The sequence below is a fragment of the Ascaphus truei genome, chromosome 11, assembly GCF_040206685.1.
Source record: "Ascaphus truei isolate aAscTru1 chromosome 11, aAscTru1.hap1, whole genome shotgun sequence".
In the NCBI taxonomy this organism is placed as follows: Eukaryota; Metazoa; Chordata; class Amphibia; order Anura; family Ascaphidae; genus Ascaphus; species Ascaphus truei.
The window spans coordinates 43,783,557-43,807,913 of NC_134493.1; the positions used below are offsets into that span (position 1 = coordinate 43,783,557).

The 24,357-nt window shown below is 46.2% G+C and overlaps 1 protein-coding gene across 5 annotated transcripts in view; it reads right to left on the reverse strand.

The window, feature by feature from the left end:
• LOC142463343 (cytochrome P450 3A24-like) overlaps positions 1 to 24,357 on the reverse strand; it is a 51,036-nt gene that overhangs the window by 11,162 nt on the left and 15,517 nt on the right. For 4 of the 5 annotated variants that reach the window (XM_075565974.1, XM_075565971.1, XM_075565972.1 and 1 more), the window contains exons 2-9: positions 12,941 to 13,034; positions 11,610 to 11,662; positions 10,801 to 10,900; positions 9,011 to 9,124; positions 7,705 to 7,793; positions 6,729 to 6,877; positions 6,433 to 6,557; positions 5,617 to 5,698 (exon numbers count right to left, since the gene is read on the reverse strand). In XM_075565974.1, coding sequence (XP_075422089.1) covers positions 5,617 to 5,698; positions 6,433 to 6,557; positions 6,729 to 6,877; positions 7,705 to 7,793; positions 9,011 to 9,124; positions 10,801 to 10,900; positions 11,610 to 11,644 — 694 coding nt within the window. In that variant the 5' untranslated portion in view covers positions 11,645 to 11,662; positions 12,941 to 13,034. The remainder of the gene's footprint in view (positions 1 to 5,616; positions 5,699 to 6,432; positions 6,558 to 6,728; positions 6,878 to 7,704; positions 7,794 to 9,010; positions 9,125 to 10,800; positions 10,901 to 11,609; positions 11,663 to 12,940; positions 13,035 to 24,357) is intronic. The other variant, XM_075565973.1, reaches the window with a different exon arrangement.

A 24,357-nucleotide genomic window follows, 5' to 3' on the forward strand; every position in this document is an offset into this window, starting at 1 on the left:
AGGCCTACACACACCTACAGCATGGCAGAACTCAGAGCCTCACCAGACATCACGCAGGAAAGCGATCTCTCAGACACAGAGACCGCTGCGCATCTGCAACAGGCGCAGGCAGGCGCAAGGCCCAAACGGACAGTCACACTGACACAAAAGGCCCGCGAAAAATATGAGACTGACATTGAAGCGCACCGCGCTAAATTAGAGTTGGCCTGGGAAACAATCGCACTTGGGGTACGCAATGTCGCCGGCGCTGGCAATTATGTGCAACAGCTTGAGCAGGGGATAACTCAATTGAAGGTAGACCGCTCCGGCTACCAAGCGCTGTCACAGGCATACTTCACCTATCTAACAAGAACTAACACGGAAGATAGCATACGAGAGCGCGACCTACAAAAGGCGATTGACTTAGAACGTGATGGCATCGTGCAAACCGCCATCACGGAAGCTGAGAATAAGAGGAAGGACCTTTTGCAGGAGACCTCATCGCAGCGCTCAAGCATATCCAGGCACTCATCTAGATCAGCAAGATCAGCGCAGTCTAACGCGTCCAGCGCAAGCACAAACGCTACCAAGGCGCGAGCCGCCGCAGAGGCCGCACGTGCCAGGGCTGAATATAGTCGCAGAGAGGCAGCCGTAAGGACAGAAAGAGCGCGCATAGAAGAGGAGGAGCAGAATGCCGCCGCCGCTGCTGCCGCTGCCAATGCCGCTGCCAATGCCGCTGCCAACGCCGCCGCCGCTGCCAATGCCGCCGCCGCTGCAAATGCCGCCACTGCCGCAGCACGTAAAAAGGCCGAATTGGACGCGGATCTAGAGGCACTTAATCAAGAGAAGGAAGCCGCCGCCGCCATAGCCCAAGCTGAAGTCCTAGAAGCAGCCGTGCAACAGGATGGCGGGGAGCAACCCTACAGACGGATTGCCTCAGAGGATCCAGTCCAACGCACTGAAGACTACGTCAGGAGCCTCTTCAGCGTGAACACCTGCGCACCATCTCAACACGGATGGAGCGACTCCACAGATACCGAAGACTCGCTAGGACCACGAGGAGAAGACGCTGCTCCATCAATGGCACATGCTGCCTGGGATAGCCACAGCCGCAACAGTGATCCACACGCCAGCGCGCACACGGATGCACCACAACAGGCTCGCAATCCAGGTACACCCACGCGGGAGAAAACAGCCCCTCACACTGGCCAGCAGTCATCACACGTCCATGACAAGGAAGAGGCGACCGCACGGACCCTCCCAGCAACTACCTCAGAACGGGACAAACGCGCCGATGTCTCAGGTCTGACAGACATAGCCAAGTACATGATCCGGCGCGACTTGGTGCACGCAGGACTCATCAGCTTCGACGACCGCCCTGAGAACTACCGGACGTGGAAGTTCACGTTCAAAGACGCAATCGACAGCTTGGACTTCTCAGCAAGGGAAGAGCTCAACCTGTTAGTCAAGTTCCTGGGGAATGTATCCAGGGAGCAAGCGCAGAGACTTCGGACGGCAAACGCGCATCAACCCCAAGTAGGTCTTGACCTAGTGTGGGAAAGGCTAGAAGAGTCCTATGGCAGCCCCGAAGCAGTCGAGGATTCACTCTTCAAAAGAATCGAGAGCTTCCCCAAGATCACAACTAAAGACTACTCGAAGTTACGAGAGCTCGGGGACCTGCTGCAAGAAATGGAGTTCGTGAGGAAAGACCATTCCTTAATAGGTCTCAACGCCCTAGACTCAGCTCGTGGAGTGAGACCCATCCTGGAGAAGCTACCCTTCAACCTCCAAGAAAAATGGATCTCACAAGGCTCCAAATACAAAAGGGAGAAGCAAGTCGTCTTCCCCCCATTCTCATTCTTCGTGAGCTTCATCCGCGAAGTGGCAAGGACAAGGAAGGATCCCAGTTTCATCTTAGGTACGCAAACCACATACAATGCGAGCAGCCTGAAGAACGAGAGACCAGCGACGGGATATGGTAACCCCCAAACACCCATCTCGGCCCGCAGGACGGACGTGCCTCCCACGACCCAAACTACTCCCGATCAGTCGGTCGCCGGAGACAAGGAACCAAGGGACCCAAACAGGGAATGTCCCATACACAAGAAGCCACACCCACTCAACAAGTGCTTTGGGTTCAGGATGAAGTCCCTAGAGGAACGCAAGAGGTTACTTGGAGAATTCGGAGTTTGCTTCAAGTGCTGCGGTTCCACGACTCACCTAGCCAGGGACTGTAAGGAAGAGATCAAATGCACAGTGTGCGAGAGTGACAAGCACGTGACAGCGTTACACCCAGAGGCGATGACACTCCACCAACTCAAGAACCCATCCTCCATAGCGGAGCATGGCGGGGAGAAAGAAGGAGAGTCAACATCCGTCACATCTCAGCGCACTGAGGTTTGCGGAAAAGAAGGTGACAAAATGTCCTGCTCCAAAATATGCCTTGTCGCAGTGCACCCCCAGGGACAACCTGAGAAGGCTATTCGGATGTACGCAATCCTCGACGACCAGAGCAACCGATCACTGGTCAGGTCAGAGTTCTTCGACATGTTTAACATACAAGATGGTGCTTCTCCTTACACTCTCAGAACGTGCGCAGGGCAAATGGAGACCACAGGGAGAAGAGTGAATGGCTACACCATATGTTCAATAGACGGCAAAGTGAACATGCCCCTTCCCACACTCATCGAGTGCAACCACATGGCCACAAACAGGGACGAGATACCCACACCAGACGTGGCACTCCATTACCCCCACCTCAAAGGAATAGCCAACCACATCCGGCCGGTGGAACAAGACGCCAAGATCCTGCTGCTGCTCGGTAGGGACATCATGAGGGTACATAAAGTCCGTAAACAGCATAACGGACCCCACAACGCGCCATACGCCCAAAGACTCGACCTAGGATGGGTGATAGTGGGCAACTCGTGCACTAACAAAGAGCACGGGCAGGACTACGTTGATGCCCGCAGAACGGAGGTGACAGAATGTGGACACACATCTCTCCCTGAACCATGTCTTGGCTATCTCCAAGTGACCGAAGGGCCAAGTGAAGAGAAAAGACAAGGTCATACCCCTGAGACCAACAAAGACATCCTCACGCCGATGGGATGCGACAATGGCTTAGGATGCTCAGCAGTCCAGACAGCCAAGGATGATGAGTGGACTCCACCGAAGGAAGAGAGTAACCTCCCAAAGGTGACCGACAAAGGGATCGTCCTAAAAACAACAAACAATCAGACAATACTCCCGCGAGCAAGGGCACAATTAAGACGTACAGTTGTTCCTCTCCACAGAGTATCAAGCAACAGAGCAACCAATTGCCACGGCTGGCATAGCCGCAAAAGATTGCGCCCCACAGGCGAAGCCACAGTGTCAAAAGGACTGTTCGTTCAAACACGTAAAAGGGGACAGTTGCAGAGACATTTCCCAAAAGGATTTACAAGGACAAAAGAGACTGTTCTTCGTCATGTCCAGGGAGAAAACAACCTCCCGATGGCAGTCAACAAAGAAACACAAAAGCGTTTCACCAAACTACGCGGAGATGTTCTCGTGCAAAAGAAATGTATCGATGAACTACGGTGCACAGCGTTCCAGACAACAAGGAACGATGACAAACAAACACCATCGAGGGAAGATAGAGGATTCCCGAGGTTAACTGTCAAGGAGCTCTCTAAAGACGGACTAAGCAGTCGGGTGACTCCGCTACCATTCCGTTCACCAAGGAGGCGCTTCCCAAACAATGGAGAACATGCCATCTCTAGGTTCACCTCGCACCTCTGCGGCCCACAAAGGGAACCAGAGACCAAAAACAACTTTGTGGTCTTCATCCAGAAGATATTCTTTACCGGCCACGCAAAGCCAGAACCTCTAATGGAGGAAGGCGAAGAATGTCGGTACCTCCAATCACCTGGGGCCTACCACCCTCAGGAACCCGATCAAATCCGGGTAATGTTCAACCCCAGCGCTCAGCTTCAGGGAGTCTCCCTGAACGACGCCCCCTTTATTGGATTACATTCGACAACCAGTTTTCCAGGGACAGTAATCCGCTCCCACAAGTAGCCAAAAGCCCTCTCCTTCTGCCAAACGCCAGGTGATAGAGCAACAGGCTGCCACGGCTGGTATACCTACAAGGGGATACACTCTGTGGGTGAAACTACAGAGACAAAAGGACTGTTCTCTTACAAGACTAAAAGGAAACAGTGCCAGAGACTTTTATACAAAGACATTGTGGTGCAACCAGCAAACCTGGAGCTGTGCATCCACCCTGCATTCTTTGCCAAAGAACCTTGGCCAAGGGACCTTGATACCAGTGATACCGGCCGGTGTCACATCGCTATGTGGACATGGACTCTTGCATTGTTTGAGAATGTGATGTTATCTTTGTTATGCATTGCACATATGTTCCACATATTCCAGTTATATAGTGGTATCTCCAGATACCAGACGGGGAGTGTCATGGAACAAGAATCACATTCCTGCCCGACCCCCCTTCTGCTTGTCAGCTCCTTAAGTTCAGCTGCAGGCATTGGTTCCACATACACACACTGTGCCTGTGTAACATGCAACAATGTTGCATTTCTTGCCTCTGAGCACGTAATCAGTGAACTGCTACTGCAGCTTCTCCAGTCCTCCCAGTTAATGGACTTTCCCATGTTCTCCCCTGTCTTTTGCTGACAGTTAGTGCAGTCCCACTCAACCTTTAGTGTGACCCCTGCCTCTCACTTCCTTTTCCACCCTAGATTACAGTGAGTACAGACCTGTCTGCATCCACCCCTGGTAAGGCCTTTCTCTCTTACCATAGTCTAACCCCATAGAAGTATCCCACATAGAGAAGCACTCTCTGCCTACACTACACCTACAAGTTCCTGTGTTTTCTACTCCTGCAATAAAATTTAGAAAGACATTAAGGACTTGTCATGCTTTGAAAGAGGGAGGACATGAGTTGAGCTTACTGGAATCATTCATACATCATTCGTGACCCTGGTTCCCGGAAACACTAAATAACCCACCCAGTCACTAAATAATACCCAGTCACTAAATAAACCACCCACCCTGTCACTAAATAAAGTCACTAAATAATGTGTCACTAAATAACCCACCCACCCACCCAGTCACTAAATAACCCACTCACCCACCCACCCACCCACCCAGTCACCCAAGTCACTAAATAACCAACCCACCCACCCAGTCACTAAATAAAAGTCACTAAATAACCCACCCACCCAGTCACTAAATAACCCACCCAGTCACTAAATAGGGCGTTGGTTATTGTGACGTTAGTAGTTCCAAATTGTGCAGAACTTGTTGTGATGTTCACACTAAGCGTCCCAGTGAGGGATCTGGCCTTACATGGCTTTTGCTTCTGTTACCAGTGTTTGAAGTCCCTTGACAGTACCTTGGCATGTTTTGGTAACAGCTTGAATTAACCAAACGTCCTCTCCAATGGGAGGCTCCTTTCTACCCTCAATCTCTGTTCTGAGATTCTGTAGAGCAGAACATTGAAATACTAATTTCAGTGCATTTTCTTTTTCTGCTGCACAGTTTGTGCTCTCCGAGATTTAACATGTGTTGGCCCCGCCTTCTTTTGCACAATTGACAGAAGCAGCAGCCAATCAAATCTCTGCATTTGATTACCTTTATAGCCATGCTTTTCCTCCTCTGAATCGTTTTCATTGGTCTGAGAATCAATCATGAGCTGCAGAAAATCCACTCGCTCCTGAAGGAGGGAAGGGGAGTGATGGATGGGCACAGTGTGGAATGAAAGGATACACTCAGGGGTCACCGATTCAGATTAGGTATGGAGCATGGGCAGAATAAAGGTGAAGTCCCACTTATGACAGTGAAGTCCTATTACACCTAATACAGGAGCCCCGCTAAGTATTACACCGGGTTCTCTGAACAGCGGAAGGGGGGTGATTGTCGCTCTTGTCTGGTCCACCTCAGTGGAAGGTTAATGAGATGTCTGGAACCCCAGACCACGTTTTAGGGTCAGGACTAAAAAAGTGGCAGAGATTAAGACCAAAACGTTCACCTTAAATTTACAAACATTGTCAAGGCAATCTTTACCAAAAAACAAAAAAATACTTCATTCTTCCATCTAGTTAAGAGATCATCCAGTTTTAACTAGTCCTACGTGGCTTTGAATATTTGGCCAAATTAAATATAGTTACATAGTTACATAGATGAGGTTGAAAGAAGACATACGTCCATCAAGTTCAACCTATGCTAAATTTAGACAACAGATACTTTATCCTATATTTGTATTACAGTATTTTGATCCAGAGGAAGGCAAACAAAACCCCCAGTAACACAGTAACACATTATCCAATGCTCTCTGATAAGGGAATTTCCCCCCCCAAATAATTGCAATTAAAGGATCTTTAATATCTCAGATGAAAAGCTCAATAACACTTGTTTTGTGAGTGTAGTGAACATACGGCTACAGCTTACCTGAATGCCTTTCTGCCGAGTGTTTCTGAAACGTTTGATGGCGTCCGTGAAAAACTGAATAGCACTCGAAGAGAAGAAACAAAAATTCATTTTTTCCAAAGCAGGGATGATGCATGGAAACAGCACTGGAAAGGAAGAGGGAAAGTATTTAATATTCACCGGCAAACCCGTCGTGATTTAGAATCTGAAATAACAGCCGGTGTTAAAAATGACTTCAGAGTAACACGAGAATATCGAAAGACAGGATCCACATGTGGAAACATTGGCAAGCAGATGATGACGTGGCAGAAACTCACCCGTCAATATAATCAGAGGACTTAAAATGCTGAAGTCAAATAGCTTCCTGCCGTTGATGACGAAGGGATCATTGGGGTTGTTTATGGAATCGACATTCACACTGAATGAGGTACCTAGGACAACGTCCATGCTGTAAGCTGAGAAGATACTGAACAGACAAAATGCCAATATTTGGAGTCAAAAAAGAATGAAGTTTTCCCCTTATGAGATATCATTAGATGATGTGTCACTGTGGTTTTTGTGTTTGCCTTCCTCTGGATCAATATACTGTAAGTACGGATATAGGATAAAGTATCTGTCATCTAAAGTTAGCCTAGGTTGAACTTGATGGGCGTCTGTCTCTTTTAAACCTCATCTACTATATAACTATGTAACTGTAACCTCATCTACTATGTAACTGTAAACTCATCTACTATGTAACTATGTAACAATGCAACAACAGTAACAAATCGTCTTGCCATTTATTCTCAGTATATCGCATCACTATAAAAACATTCACTTTCTCTTTTCCTCTCAGAACATCATACGTTCCACATCCCCCCCCCTCCGAATCCCACCCAAAATGATTGTAAAACTTTGCATTTGGTTTGGAAATACAGTATTGGGATATATATATATATATATATATATATATATATATATATATATATATATATACAGTGGTCGACAAATCACCAAAAAATCTACTCGCCAAACAAAAAAATCTACTCGCCACCTAGTACCACACGTGTGCTGCTTTGGCCAATAGGAGCTCGCCACGATGTTAAATCCACTCGCCCGGGGCGTGCAAATGTATAGGTTTGTCGAACACTTTATATATATATATATATATATATATATATATATATATATATATATATATATATATATATATATATATATATATATATATATATATATATATATATATATATAGGCTGTGAGACCTTCCCAAGGCAAGATTCACCGTATCATTCTTACTCGCTTTATACTTACTCCTTCATAACAATCGTCTCTTTGTTATTTACTTTCTTCGTGACATTCTGCATTAAAACGTCTCCATAGTGCTTCATCAAAGGGAACATCTGAAATACAGCATGGGAGAGGATCTATGCTTCCTGTTACCAGTAAAATAAAGAATACACCACAGAGTATTGTGGGTGTGAGTCTATTTTGCCCGTAACCCAAGATGTTGAAAGCAGGTTAGTTAAACATTTAGACTCTAGTCCTCAAGGGCCACCAACAGGTCACGTATTCAGGATATCTCTGCTTCAGTACATCCGAAGACTGAGCCACCTGTGCCGAAGCAGGGATATCCTGAACACCTGATCTTTTGGTGGCCCATGAGGACTGGAGTTGGCCACCCCTAATTTTAGAGTTTTCATATTTTCATACATTTCATCATACATTGGCTTCCTGTTGTGTATATACATGTATATTTTGATGTACCTGATAAAAGAGAAGAGGCACGGCCCATCGTACCCATTAAAACAAGTCTCTTATATTACAGGCTACTTTTGCACTAAAAGAGACCCCGTTGGTAGTATTTTGGATACACACTTGGTCGTATTGTCTATACAATGTTTATTCAATTGTTAGAACGGCGCCATTCAAAACGGTATTTTCAATAGCGCAAACGCAGAACTGTCAGTAAGAACCTGTGGCCACCTCGTTCACCAGATCTTTCTTCGTGCCATTGTTATCTTTGGGGGGACTTGAAAATTACGTTTACTAGAACAAGTCACACACGCTGGATAAACTGAAAGGAAACACAGCGTTTGAGATCCATTGCTAAACTTCAGAGAGTAGTTCAAAGCATGATGAACAGGGCTTAAAAGTGTATAGAAGTACATGGAGAACATTTCCAGCATGTGTTATAAATTGATAAATAAAAAACAAATACAAAATGAATAAAAATTATAATTCTATAATTCAATTATTGTTTTTGTACTGAATGTTGCCTATATGTAAATACACCACTTATTGATGATGATCCGTGCCTCTTTTAGTGTGGACACCCTGTATAACACAGCATTTCACAGATATTAGAACACAGGTAACTAAAGCCAATAAGTGCATCAAAAATCCAGATCCACAATAGCAAATAGCAAAAGGAATTGCTGTCCCGGAGGGCTTCCAATCTTAGCAGTATGTTGGTTATTAGGGCCTTTGTACAGAGACCGAACATTTCTTTTTCACTTGCTCTCGCTCACTCCTTCGCTCCTCTAGGATATGTCCAGGAGACGCGTGTTTGCATATCTGTAATGGGATATTCAGTATATACAGTATGTATATTTATTACCTGCTTGAGTTTGCCGCTGGTGAAGGTGGGGGAGAGAACCGTGCGGATTCTCTTCCACTGCTCGTCCTCAGACATAGAGAGGGCAGATTCCAGGGGCCCGTTCAGACCGAAACTCTGAGAGCGCAGAGGAGGGGTGTCAATTATAATTTCAATATCTTCACTTTTATGCTTTAACATGAAACCACAGTCATGTACACCCTGAAACCGAACCATGATTATTTCTGAATATATAACACATCCTGCTATTAATCGGGGTTGGTTCCTCATTGAAGAAAGGGGGCAGTAATGTGCAGCGGTGCTCAACTCCAGTCCTCAAGCCCCCCAACAGGTCAGGTTTTCAGGATATCCCAGCTCCAGCACAGATGGCTCAATCAGAGGCTCAGTCTTCGATTGAGTCACCTGTGCTGAAGCAGGGACTGATTGGAGCTACATGCGCTGAAGCAGGGATATCCTGAAAACCTGACCCGTTGGGGGGGTTGGGAGGAGGCTCGAGGACTGGAGTTGAGCACCGCTGCAGTAATGATTCCAAACTTGCTGTAATTAGTGCTTTATTATATGGCCGATTTAAAAAAATAATTCAGAATAAAACAAATATCTTTTTGTTCATACAATGAGGATGAGAATAGTACTCTAGAGGTGACTTGGCGCTTGTTATTCTACATCAGGGGTGCACAAACTTTTCCCCGTGAGCACGCCCCCCCCTCCCACCCCCCCCCTCCTCCCCCAAGTCTCAACCACTGTAATTTCAGCTCCGGGACCCCCTGCTTCCCGAGATACTTACATCAGAATGTAGCAGATCTCACTACTGTTTAAAGGTCCTGTATCACGTGGGCCAATAGGAAGCTGCTAGGGATGATGTCACAGCTTCCTATTGGCCTGCAGCCCCCTGAGATGTAAATATCTCGAAAAGCAGGAGTTTCCCAGAGCTGAAATGAACGCGGGTCATCTTCCGGGACCAACTTCTTCCCACCTAGTCAAGACGTAATGCCACTTTAAGGTAATGCATTCTAATCCATTTCTGAAGTCTTGGTGCAACTTCAGAAGTGAACTATATTTTGTTATGTACTTAAGACCATTCCAGAGCTATTACCATGTATTAGAAATATATGTGACGTTATTTTTCGAGGTTAACACATATACACAAAGCTAATAGAAAGAGAGAAGGCGAGAGAAAAGAATGGCGAGGGAGAGAGAGGGGGGACAGAAAGAGAGGCAGGAGAGAGAGGAGAGAAAAAGAGGAGAGTGAGGGAGAGAGGGAGACAGCAGGAGAGAGAGAGGGGAGAGAAAGAGAAGGGAGAAAGAGGAGAGAGAGGAGGGAAGAAAGCACAGTGGGAGACAGAGGGGAGATTGAGGAGGGAGAGCAAGAGACTGCAGGTGAGAGAGAAAGAAGGAGAGAAGAGTCTATTTGACTAAAGTATTCATTGACATATACTGTATACTATTTCAGGGTCTGGATGGGAGTGACACTGTTTAGGTATGACTTAAATATTAAGTCTTTGCATTAATCTTAAAAGCCTTCAGTGGATACTCAATATTAGGGTACCACCACCTTTGCATGTCATTATAACTAACGGGCTCCATAGTGAACACAATGCTCGTCATGTGAGAAAACATGGCTCCATGTTACATTATTGTCCGTTGAAGATCTGCGGTAAGGCTTAACATGACGTTACGTCACGTAACGGAGATTTTGGATCTGTGCCGTAATGCTGGAAGGTCCTTGGGACTTTAACCGGTTTGATTCTGAAATAAAAAATGAAAACAGAAATCCAGCCTGGGGTGGGACGTACCCTTCTGTTAGTGAAGAGGGTGAAGCATTCTTTCACTAGAATAGCTTTAATGATTGCAGGATCCATTATGGCGAGTACCGGCTTCCGTCCATCATAAATCCTGGGGGAAAACCAAAGTTCTCCTTATTTAGACACAGAATATACACCACTCCTCCCTCTAGACATGTCCCGGGGGCCCCAGCTCAGGGAGGGGCCCGAAGGGAGTTAGAACCCTCCCTCCGGACTCTTGATGACCCTCCCCCAAGCGATTACAGGCACCCCGTGTGCTTCCCCACAGCAATGAAACGGATTGCCGGGGAGAGAGCGGGGTTTCTGTAACAGAGCCGCCCTCCGCCATGACGTTGCGGCATCAGGTGACGCTGTGTCATTGTGGCAACCGCCCGACATGTGATACAGCAACGTCACGGCGTAGTTACGCCACTGATTATGACCACTACCCCTTTTCCTCTCTCTGGCTCCTGAAGTTCCTCCCTGTTAATTTGATTACTCTGTGGTTTGGAACAATTCCTGTCGGCTGATTTCAGGTAGACAAGGAGCTCATACTATTCCTTTGACTTGTATTGGGATTACTGTAAATACATCTTTATTAGTTAAAAGTAAAATTAATTCTGAATACCAGATAATTACTAGAGAGGCCCCTCAGCCACCACCATCCCCCCTCTCTCCCCCAGGCCACCCCCTCTCCCTTCTCACCCCCCCCCTCTCACACCCAAGCCCCCTACCCCCTTCTCCCCCCAATCCCCCCTCTCTCCCCCAGGTCCCTCCCCCCTCTCCCTTCCAAGAAGATGGGAAATGAGACCTGAACTCACCCCCAAAGATTTCCATATTTCTTGAAACATTCCATGTCAAATTCAAATAGGCCCTGCGAAACAGGTCAAATGAAGTTAGGTATATATATAAATATCTCTATTTATATAACACCATCCATGCACACAGCACGTCACAGCAGTAACACACGTGACATAATAATATAACACATAATGGGAATAAGCTCTTCAGACAAACAATTGGAAAAAGTCCTTATCCCGAAGAGCTTACAATCTAAGTGGTGCGTAGGAAGAGCTTACAGAGACAGTAGGAGCAGTGGCGCAGGTAGACATGCGCGGGCCCCCGGGCAAAACAATTTTAGGGCCCCATTAATATTAATACAGACTGCAATTTTTGATCTCCCTCCCCCATCCTCTCCCTGATCCTCTCTCTCTCATCTCTCCTCATCATCATCCCTCATCAACTCTCCCCCTCCTCATCATCTCTCCTACCAATACATAATAAAAAATACAACCCCCTCCCCAATACATAATAAAAGCACACCCCCCCTCCCCAATACATAATAAAAATACACCCCTCCCCAATACATAATAAATACACCCCCCCTCCCCAATACATAATAAAAATACAACCCCTCCCAATACAAAATAAAAATACAACCCCCTCCCCAATACATAATAAAAATGCACCCCATCCCCAATACATAATAAAATATACCCCCCTCCCCAATACATAATAAAAATACACCCCCTCCCCAATACATAATAAAATACACTCCTCCCAAATACATAATAAAAACACACACCCCTCCCAAATACATAATAAATACACACACCCCTCCCCAATACATAATAAAAATACACCCCCTCCCCAATACATAATAAAAATACACCTCCTCCCCAATACATAATAAAAATACACCTCCTCCCCAATACATAATAAAAATACACCCCCTCCCCAATACATAATAAAATACACCCCCCCCTCCCCAATACATAATAAAAATACAGGGGACAAAAATAACGGGACTGTCCCGGCTAAACCGGGACATCTGGTCACCCTAGATAGCCTCAAAAGTGAGGAGGAGAATTGTGTAATACGATACACATCATAACCATTATCAAATATTGACATTTCCCCAGTTAGATAATAAAAACTGATTGTGTAGTGTAGATTACAGCTGTATTGTTTTAGGTGTCATTATTACTATTAACAGTAGTTCTTAATACAGTATACATAACCCAAACACATCATTCATTATTTGGTAATAGGCATTGTTATTCCTCATGGCTAATTATTTTCAGGACACACACACAGAGTGACAGGAAGATAATGTGCCCGTGAGCAGGGCGAGGAGGTGTCTCATACTCACTTTCCTATTTTCAAGAAAGGTCCCAATAAAAGGCAGGGGCCGGGGGCCAGGGATCCCATACTTTTTAAAGAACCCATATGGCCAGATCCCGTAACTGAGGAGGAAACAGAAGATCAACAAGCGTTACAAGCAGAAAATGTGCATGGTCAGAGAAATACAACTGACATAGAAAAGACACAGACGACATGCTGCTCACTCGTACAGAATTCATTCTCCTCTTCCTGGTGTTATATTTACGTGGACAGTCTTATAAAAGCTAATAACTGATACTCTGCTGCCTCTGGAAATCGTGTCAGATAACCTCATGAATGCTGCTGAGCAGAGTTATTATTTCTTGATTTAACAGATATATTGTGTGTTCAGTCTCCCACAGAGGAAAGATTTCAGAGCTTAGACATACAAGACTATGCATGAAAATAAGAAATGAAGCTCAAACTGTTAGAGCAAACATAGTGATAATAATGTCCTAATCCCTGTGTTACTGGCTGTTACCGATATGTTACAATATAGTGATAATAATGTTCTAATCCGTGTGTTACTGGCTGTTACTGATATGTTACAATATAGTGCTAATAATGTCCTAATCTGTGTGTTACTGGCTGTTACTGATATGTTATGTAGCCCTGGTTCCTAGCGAACACAGACCACTACCATATGCTGTATAACCTGTAGGCGCACAGGGCCTAAGCCTCTGCCACGGAGAGCCTGGGATACGTTTAATACTTATAACTTGGTGCAGCGCCTCCACCTGCGACAGCTTCCGCCCGAGGGGAAGTGGGTCTTCGCAGGAACTTATGTACATTAATACACACACAGCAATATACCGTTATCAATATGCTTTACTTGCAGCAACCATAAACTTCATCAACAGGTGTCCCTCCCTAGAGGAGACACTACTCTCGCGTCCTTCCGAACGCTCATTCTCCCATCCCCTTCACCGGGTGACCCCACCCCGTGTCCAGTTCCCTCTTGGAATACGTTCCCTACCCTCACGTGAGACAGTGAATGTATATGTATGTGACTGCGCAGCCACTGTGTCCTGAGTGAATGATGGCACCGTTGGTGCACTTGACGTTTATCTTCCGGGCACTCCAGTACCCGGTCCTGCAACAGTCTTCACAAAGAATCGGCGTGGGCATAGGTGACGTCACCGGTAGGTGTCCGGGGCGATCCCACCCAGACACGCAGCAACTTGGTAGTGGGGCCTGATCCCAGACCTCCCGCTGACTTATAACTGTCCCGGTAGCGATCGGTTAACAATAAGGGAAGCCGGAACCTGTCTATGGCCAGTCCCTAGTTCAGCTTCACACTACTGGGGCTCAGGGCCTAACTGGGCAAGGGGCATACGGCCTAGGTAGGGGGTGGACTGCCTCCCTACACCGGAGCTCCTTCTCCTTCCTCCTATCGCTCGCTCTGACCCAACGTGCGCCCCACCACTTCCTTTTCCTCCCTACCTCGTACCTGATTGGTCCTCGGGCCCCGCGGGGCTGCTGGGACCCGTAGTCCCCTAGCTCCCCGCCTATCCGAGCTCTCCTCCTTCGCGGGCTTTGGCACATAGTCTGCGCATGCGCAACCTCCTGCCAGACCAGTTCTGCGCCGGCGCCAACCTAACATGGCGGCTCCGTCAACGCGGAACCTCCGTTATCGGAGCGTTCCCTAGGTGCAGCATCTCCCACCCCACAACAACAAATGGTGGAAAAGGGATCCCGGCTACAGTTACAATATAGTGATAATAATGTCCTAATCCGTGTGTTACTGGCTGCTACTGATATGTTACAATATAGTGCTAATTATATCCTAATCCGTGTGTTACTGGCTGTTAGTGATATGATCCAATATAGGCAGGATGAGGCAGGACGAGGCCAGAGGAGACCAGAGGAGGCAGGGCGAGGCCAGAGGAGGCAGGACGAGGCCGGAAGAGGCAGGACGAGGCCGGAAGAGGCAGGACGAGGCCGGAGGAGGCAGGACGAGGCCGGAGGAGGCCAGACCAGGCCAGAGGAGACAGCAGGAGACAGCAGGAGGCTAGAGGATGCAGGAGGAGGCAGGGTGAGGCCAGAGGAGGCAGGACGAGGCCGGAGTTGGCAGGACAAGGCCAGAGGAGGCAGGACAAAGCCAGAGGAGGCAGGACGAAGCCAGAGGAGGCAGGACGAGGCCAGAGGAGGCCGGACGAGGCCAGACGAGGCCAGAGGAGACAGGAGGAGGAGTCTAGAGGAGGCAGGAGGAGGCCGGAGGAGGCAGGACGAGGCCGGAGGTGGCAGGACGAGGCCGGAGGTGGCAGGACGAGGCCGGAGGTGGCAGGACAAGGCCGGAGGTGGCAGGACGAGGCCAGAGGAGGCAGGACAAGGCCAGAGGAGGCAGGAAGAGGCCAGAGGAGACAGGAGGAGACAGCAGGAGGAGGCTAGAGGATGCAGGAGGAGGCTGGTGGAGGCAGGATGAGGCCAGATGAGGCAGGACGAGGCCGGAGGTGGCAGGAGGAGGCAGGACGAGGCCAGAGGAGGCAGGACGAGGCCAGAGGAGGCTGGACGAGGCCAGAGGAGGCAGGACAAGGCCAGAAGAGGCAGGACAAGGCCAGAAGAGGCAGGACGAGGCCACAGGAGGCAGGACGAGGCCGCAGGAGGCAGGACGAGGCCAGAGGAGGCAGGACGAGGCCGGAGGTGGCAGGACGAGGCCAGAGGAGGCAGAGAAAGAGTATTTAAACTTATCTGAGAGTGTACATATTAGAACTGTGATCACCCTGCAACCATCATGATGTACAGTATTCTTAAATTCTTTGCTCTATAACCAAATTCTGTACTGAATGAGGCTATTTGCCTCAGAAGAATAAACATTGGAAATACTAAGAAAGAAATTTGTCTTCAGGATACCTTATTCATAACTGCTACACAGAAAGGATCTCACGCTCATATTTTTGAAAGCATACTTTCAATCACATTTCCATTTAACGGCTTACATTTAAGTGATTGATACATTTTTTTCTTACATCTGATGCCTACAGGTATTTGTACATCATCTGTCAAACGTCATTTATAAAAATCAAAGCTCTCTTATTACAGAGTTTAATCAGAAAGTCACATTTGTGTTGCTGTAATGGATCTATAGAGACCTAGAGATCTAGAGAGAAAGTGGAACTGGACTCCGAGAGCGGGATAGTAAAAATAGCATTTATTAAAACACATGAAAAAATACAGACGGCCATGTAACAGGGACTTATCCTTGTTAAGAAACTTGCCTCTAATCCAGCAGTGTGCTGGTTAATTGCAGACCAGCAATTAACCAAATCCACCTGCCTAATCAGAACTCCGTGAAATAGTGTCATGTGAGACACAGGAAGAGGATTCCTGAGCTCACAATTGGAGCTGACCCAGGACGGACAAACCAAGGATTCCCTAGTCCACAACTGGGCTGACCTGGGGAACAAACATATGTCTTGAGCTGCAAAAGACTGCAGGCTGACAGCAAAACAAAGGGGACAAGATTTCTAAAACCTGGATCCTGATATTGCTATAGCACACAAGGGTGCGAACCCAGGAGAGCAGAGTGGCTTTCCCCTACAGCTACAAGAAACAGATAAGACTTTCTTATGGGACTGTGATATATCTGTATATATATTTTGGGGCTGGTAATTAGCTTAGCTAACCACCCAATTAGAGAGGGCTGGACTACATGTGTAGATATCCTCCAAAGCGGAGTAGGTTTTTCTTTGGCTTATTATGAATGTTTTGCTGTGTTAAAGGGACAGGCACAACAAAGCCTAATTTTAGTTTAACTTTAAACAGAATCCATGGGGGCGTGTCCTGGATGCCGATGAGAACGGTCGTGTAGGAGAGGAGCTCCACAGACCCTGACATAAAACCTGCTGAATAAGCGCTTTCCCCCCCCTAAAAAAACTCGCAGTTACTGCTACAAACCTCCCTAATACCTTCGGCAGCAAGAATGGCGGGCAGACCGAAAACCCAAACCACCCCGGGAGTCGCAAAATTCTTCTCCCCCTCACAGAAGAGCTCAGAGGCCACTTCAAGAACCCAAGATGGCGCCGGCCCCACGAGCGCACGCGGGACCAAGCAGGCAGCAACCGAGCGAAACAGCACGGCAACACCCCCGCCACCGGAGGAAGAGCTCACGAGAGCATTCATGCAGGAGATGATCTCCACAATGCTAAATAAGCTCCATACCTCATTACAGGCTGACCTGCGGGCCGCGGTAACAGAACTCAAGCAGGAAATAACGGGCCTCACGGAACGCACCACGGCCCTAGAAATCAAGATGGCCGACACCACGCAGTCCCAGGAGGAGGCAGCAAACGAAATATACTGACTAGGCACAGAAGTACTATACACAAAAGACACTAGATGGCGCTCAACACTTACAAACAAACATGCAGTGATTAAAGTGATACTATAATAATATACAACATAAGGTGCAATGAGTGTTATAGGAAAAAACTCAAACCCTGAATGGACTGTTTCAATTGTCCACAAGAAAGCACAATATAGAGGAAATCAGGGGAGCATCATTACCTATAGGAAAAAATAAATACAACCATAGTGCAAAACGTAATAGCAAATACACTAAAATGGCAGATCTCTCTCAAGAGAAAAAAAGACGCTAGATGGTAACACTGTAACCACAGGCTAACGACAAGGAGCAGGAGGAAAGTGCGTCCAGAACAGAGACACAGAGTCAATAGATAAAATGCCAAACTTTATCCGACAATGATAAAATTGGAGGCTTACGAGATATCAGATGTTTAACAGCATTGGTGTATGGTAAAGTTGTTCGCCGAGTCGCGTTCTCGGAGTCCCCGCACACTGCTGCCGCATCCACCGATCTCCGACCTCCGACCTGCTGGAGCCGATACGTCACATCCGGTTCTTTCAAATCGTATGGAAGACGCCACCGGAGCTTCACAGCAGTCTCTCCCTCTGGATCTAACACTGGGGGGTTACGCTCTATGCATTTCGCCGTGCGTAATGACGGCTTCATCAGGAGTAACTCTAACCCCAAATCGGATACTTTATATACCCTTCTGACTTGAAATGACCTTTCCTCCTATTGGTCAAATTGTCACATCTCTGAATAATTGGGTAATTGGCCACATAAGCTCTCCCACTAATTAAAGAGGTATCACAGCAGTGTTATACATATCATTTAAAATGCAGCCTATATTATCTTTAATACACTGACATAGCTAATAAAAATTACGTAAAACACCATTGTTTAAAAAATGCTTCTCAGTACAACAGAAAATATAAACTATTTGCACCAATTGCACATAAAATTTAAAATACAAATATCATCTTAAATTTTAAATGAAACACAATTCTATCCCCATTTGTTTCCCTAATCATATAGGATCAGGATTTTTTAGGGGAGGGGGGGTCCACTTCATTTCAGGGAGCGAATCGTTATGCTCCTCTGACGAAGAGGGACCCCTCATCAGAAAGGAAAAGAATAAGAATCGAAGAAAAAGGGGAAGAGGAAGAGAAAAAGAAATGCTTCAAAAAAAGAAAGAATTAGGAAATAATATTTTTAACCTCAGTTCCAAAGTACTTTCAGATTCAGAAAAATCATTGATCTCAAAAGGCCTTAAATTTGCTCCTACTGTAGGGCCAAGCAATTTTGGCCTTTTTTTAGATGCACAGAGATTCTTAAGGAAACTTACTCTAAAAAGATTCTTTAGATTAAAAGAAGTAGAACTAAGGACTACTGACAATTTAGAGAAAGAAACTATTGTAATTAACAAATCTGAACCTTTACAAGTAGCACCAGTATTAATTCATTCTGGTCTCAAAATGCCCTCTACTTTTTATCCAAAACATGTAAAGGGTAACAATTTAGATGTATTTTCCCAGCTAATACAATCAGATTTTGAAAGTTTAGTGAAAAGTGAAGGTAGATTTAATAATAATCTGACCAAGTTAGAAAGAGATGCTCTGAAAAATTTACAAAAAGATACATCTATAGTCATAAAACAAGCTGACAAAGGAGGTGGAGTCGCCATCCTAGACAGAACGGACTATATTGCCGAATCCAAAAGGATTTTGGGAGATAGGAATACATATTTACCCCTCACCAAAGATCCTACGCCAGATTTTTTAAAAGAGATAAAGAACCTTTTGGATAAAGGGAAAATGGAGGAGGTAATTAATGTAGAGGAATACAATTATCTGTATAGAACTAATCCTATCAAACCAATATTTTATTACCTCCCCAAATTGTACAAGAGTACTATTAACCCTCCGGGGAGGCCTATAATAGCAGGCATAGACTCTTTAACGTCTCACCTATCCGCATATATTGATATATACTTGCAGAAGTATGTTGCCAAACTTCCCTCCTACCTAAAAGACACGACAGACATCTTACGTGTGCTTGACAATCAGGTGTGGGAGGAAGGATGTTTTTTGGTAACTTGTGACATCAAGTCACTGTATACATGTATTAACCACAGAGATGGGCATGAAGCAGTAGATAGAGTACTATCACAAGATCCTGACATGTCAAACGAACAGGCAAATTTCATACTTGATGGAATAAAATTCATCTTAGAGCACAATTACTTTATGTTCGAGGGGACTTATTATCTGCAAAAGTGCGGTACCGCCATGGGCACAAAATTTGCACCCAGTTATGCAAACCTCCTTATGGGAGCATGGGAGGAAGACCATATTTGGTCCATTGCAGAGCTGGGTGTGAATTTGTGCCTATGGCGAAGATATATAGATGATATAATATTCATTTGGAAGGGAGATGAGGAAGGACTAAAACAGTTTACCCATTATCTAAATGATAACCTATTAAATTTGGAGTTTACGTGTAATTATAGTCAAGAAAAAGTGGATTTTTTAGATCTAACGATCTATATTGAAGATGGGTTAATCAAAACCAAGACTTTCTTCAAAAGTGTAGACACAAATAACTATATATCCACCAAGAGCTGCCACCATCCCAAATGGCTAGAGAATGTCCCATATGGTCAGATAAGATGGGTAAAGAGAAATTGTTCTGAGGCAAAAAAAATTTCTCACCCAATCAGCTCTCTTACAAGACAGGTTCAGAGAGAAAGACTATGACGATAGAACCATCCAACATGCCATAACAAAAATAGAGGGTTTAGACAGAAAGGATTTATTATACAACAGCAAAAAGACAGGTTTGAAAAAGAATTTTGAATTCTCTTTTCTAACCAATTATAATAGACAGTCTGACAAAATATCAAAAATAATCTATAAACATTGGCACATTGTCAAAAATGACCCTGTACTTGGGGAAATTGTTCCTGAAAAACCAACTGTGATTTTCAAACGAGCAAAAGCACTTAAAGATAATTTGGCCCCTAGTGCTTTGCCAAAAATAACTGGTGATAGCAATAGATGGTTGACAAAAACACAAGGTTTTTTCGGCTGTACCACGTGTAGGGCCTGTAAACATAGAGCAGAGGACAAATACAGTTTTACATCTAATGTTACGGGTCAACGGTTTCATATTAAACAATTTCTAACATGTAAATCTGACTATGTTGTATACCTCATATACTGTCCCTGTGGATTACAATATGTAGGCCAAACATCAAGAACAGTCAAAACACGCATTCTAGAACATATTGGGAATGTAAGGAGAGGGCTTACCACACATCATCTGTCAAATCATTTTATACAAAAGCACAATGGTGATACATCAGGCCTTAAATTTACAGTTTTGGAACAAGTGTTACCACACTGGAGAGGTGGGGACAGGGGTGTTGCTCTAAGAAAGAGAGAGAGTTTCTGGACCTTTACACTAAAATCACTTGTACCTTTGGGTTTGAACATAGATTTCGAATTAAATGCCTTTTTGTGAGCATGGTAATGTTTAAAAATTATGCTCATGATATACGAAGTCAGCTCAAATAAGAATACTCATAATATGCATTGGTTGTGTTATAATCTGTGTACTAATTCAGTTTTTTTCTTGTTTTTGAGATGCATCAATCGCCAACCTCTATATGATTAGGGAAACAAATGGGGATAGAATTGTGTTTCATTTAAAATTTAAGATGATATTTGTATTTTAAATTTTATGTGCAATTGGTGCAAATAGTTTATATTTTCTGTTGTACTGAGAAGCATTTTTTAAACAATGGTGTTTTACGTAATTTTTATTAGCTATGTGTATTAAAGATAATATAGGCTGCATTTTAAATGATATGTATAACACTGCTGTGATACCTCTTTAATTAGTGGGAGAGCTTATGTGGCCAATTACCCAATTATTCAGAGATGTGACAATTTGACCAATAGGAGGAAAGGTCATTTCAAGTCAGAAGGGTATATAAAGTATCCGATTTGGGGTTAGAGTTACTCCTGATGAAGCCGTCATTACGCACGGCGAAATGCATAGAGCGTAACCCCCCAGTGTTAGATCCAGAGGGAGAGACTGCTGTGAAGCTCCGGTGGCGTCTTCCATACGATTTGAAAGAACCGGATGTGACGTATCGGCTCCAGCAGGTCGGAGGTCGGAGATCGGTGGATGCGGCAGCAGTGTGCGGGGACTCCGAGAACGCGACTCGGCGAACAACTTTACCATACACCAATGCTGTTAAACATCTGATATCTCGTAAGCCTCCAATTTTATCATTGTCGGATAAAGTTTGGCATTTTATCTATTGACTCTGTGTCTCTGTTCTGGACGCACTTTCCTCCTGCTCCTTGTCGTTAGCCTGTGGTTACAGTGTTACCATCTAGCGTCTTTTTTTCTCTTGAGAGAGATCTGCCATTTTAGTGTATTTGCTATTACGTTTTGCACTATGGTTGTATTTATTTTTTCCTATAGGTAATGATGCTCCCCTGATTTCCTCTATATTAGGCTCAGAAGTAAGCAGCCTGAGAGACCGTCTTGAAGACCAGGAGAACCGCGACAGACGTCAGAATATCAGAATTCGGGGTATCCCAGAAGCGGTTCTACCTGGTCAACTCAAGCCAGATCTCCAGGACTTCTTTAATTCAATGTGCACAGACCTCACACAAAAGGACATGGAGATGGACAGAGCTCATCGTGCCCTGGGCCCACGGTCTGAAGACCCTAACCGGTCAAGGGACGTAATAGCCCGTCTCCACAGATATTCTGTAAAAGAACAAATAATGGTTGCTTGCCGAGCCCGGGAGACTATCAAGTTTAACGATGTCCACCTCCAAATATACAATGATTTGTCCAAACGAACGGTACTCCGGCGCAAAGAAATGCAACCATTAACATCCCTGCTCCGCGAGAAGGAGATCAAGTACAAATGGGGATTCCCATTTAAGCTCTCAGTACAAAGAAATGGCAAATACCTCACAATAAGACACCCGGAGGATATCCCGCGTTTTGCAAAGGCCCTGGATTTGAACCCTCCTGCTGACTGGAACCCAGACCCTCTCAACTCCCAGGGGCAGCACTCAGAGGACCCCCCGGTCAGAACATCAGAGAGGCTGGCAGGCCAGAAACAGTCGCGGGTCAAATAAGAATCACAGCAGTCAGCCACCACAGTTACCTCCAAGTTTACCCCCGCACCCAGTTGGATTAAACAACCTAATGACCATAGAGCCCCCCTTAAAGGATACTCCTGCCCCCCGGACACAGAATCCGAAGCAGGAGAAATGGGAACTCCGAACACAAGCCACCGGAGTACAGACTAGCGGGCGAGCTACAAAAGAAAGAGGGACAACTGCCTCCAGGCATCCTCCGACTTACCTAGCCTCGCCAACAGCCACCGCCCAGGAAAGGAGCCCGATGACACTGGAGACACCGGTGCTGGCGGGGACGAGCCGCGGCCTCGGATGGATCCGGGAACGGAGGAGGAGTGAAGGATCCGAGCCCCGCTTGGGCGGATGGACACATCCTTCTTTTGTCATCTCCCTGGGCCCAAACTGCCCGGGCCGGGAGGGGAGAGGACGGGTACACCAAGGCAGAAGCGGCACATGCAGAGCCCGTAAGGCCGTCGCGCAGATCTCCACCTCACGCTCTCCTCTCTCCTACCTCCCCCCCCCGAGCAGAGAGCAGATGCCGCCGGTAACAGTGAGTACATTTGTCCCCACAAAGCAACAAGGCCCGCGGAGGCAACACTCAACCGCCCGGGTCAGGTCACTCGGCGCCGACGCAGCGCAGAGAGTCGATTTGCCAAAAATGACTCACAGACATGCATATATAAAGACTGCGAACACTGTACAAAGTTTAGAGTTGATTAATGTGATTTATGTTAACCCGTACCATATATATGTCCCCCTCCCCCGCCCCCCCTCCTCAATCCCCCCCCCCCGGGGACACTAGGTACCCCGGCACATGCGGCTATGGCCGCTGAGTTAAGGGGACAAGCCTAGAAGCAGCCATGTTTGGATATCTGGGAACCCACCCAGGGCTAATGTTGTACGTAGTATGTTGAAATTCTCACACAGAATGTCCTCTAAAGGTCGCAACAACCAAAGTTGAAAAGCTAAGAAAACGAGCATGCAAAAAACATTTTGTAATAAGGAGAAATAATGAATCCCCTCCCCCTCCTCTACACACCCCCCCCCCATCCCTGCAAAACAAACAAAAGACCCATACCACACAACTGACGCACACAGCATAACAGTACACAACTTGGGACACAGCCCATGATGCCCCACCCCTCCCTCTGTCTCTCCCCCCCCTCCCCCCCACCCCCTCTCCCCCTCTCTTCCCACCCCCCCCATCTATCCCCACAACCCCCCTCCATTCAAATATAGCATGACACGTACTAGAACCAGACCAAAGGAACAGAAGGGGGAAACAGCGCACAACGTTAGCGACTCAGGGTCTGGACCCCTCGGTTGCACACCGGTCATTGACACCGGACCCACCCCAGACGGGCACGTTTGCCCAAATGCCGGTCACTCTAGGACCTGGCAACACCACATTAGGACCTAGAAAGGACCTAATCCTACCTACTCTTTATCTGCTGGTCCTGTCCCAGCAGATCTTTACCTCCCCCCATCCCTCCCATCCCACCCTCCCCCCTTGGCAACCCACAGGCAGCCCTCAAAGAACATATAGGCAGGGCGCACCCTCCCCCCACAAAACATGCAGACAGAATCACAACAAACTCTCAGGAAATAAAAGCAAGATCTCCCCGAGTGGGAACGGCGAGATCCCGAGATCCCAACCCACAAGAAACCCACAATGACATCTACGGCCCCAATAAAGGTCCGCTCACTAAATGTCAAAGGACTACAAAACAATAGGAAGCAGAGGCTAGCCCTCCACGATATGAAAAAATCAGGAGGAGACATCATATTCTTGCAGGAGACCCACTTCACATTACAAGACCCCCCAAATTTATTCAAAAAAATGTTCCCAACATGCTTTTTTGCATCATTCAGTAGTAAGAAGAGGGGTGTAGCTATCCTAATCAGACAAGGCACCCCATTTAATCATGCCAA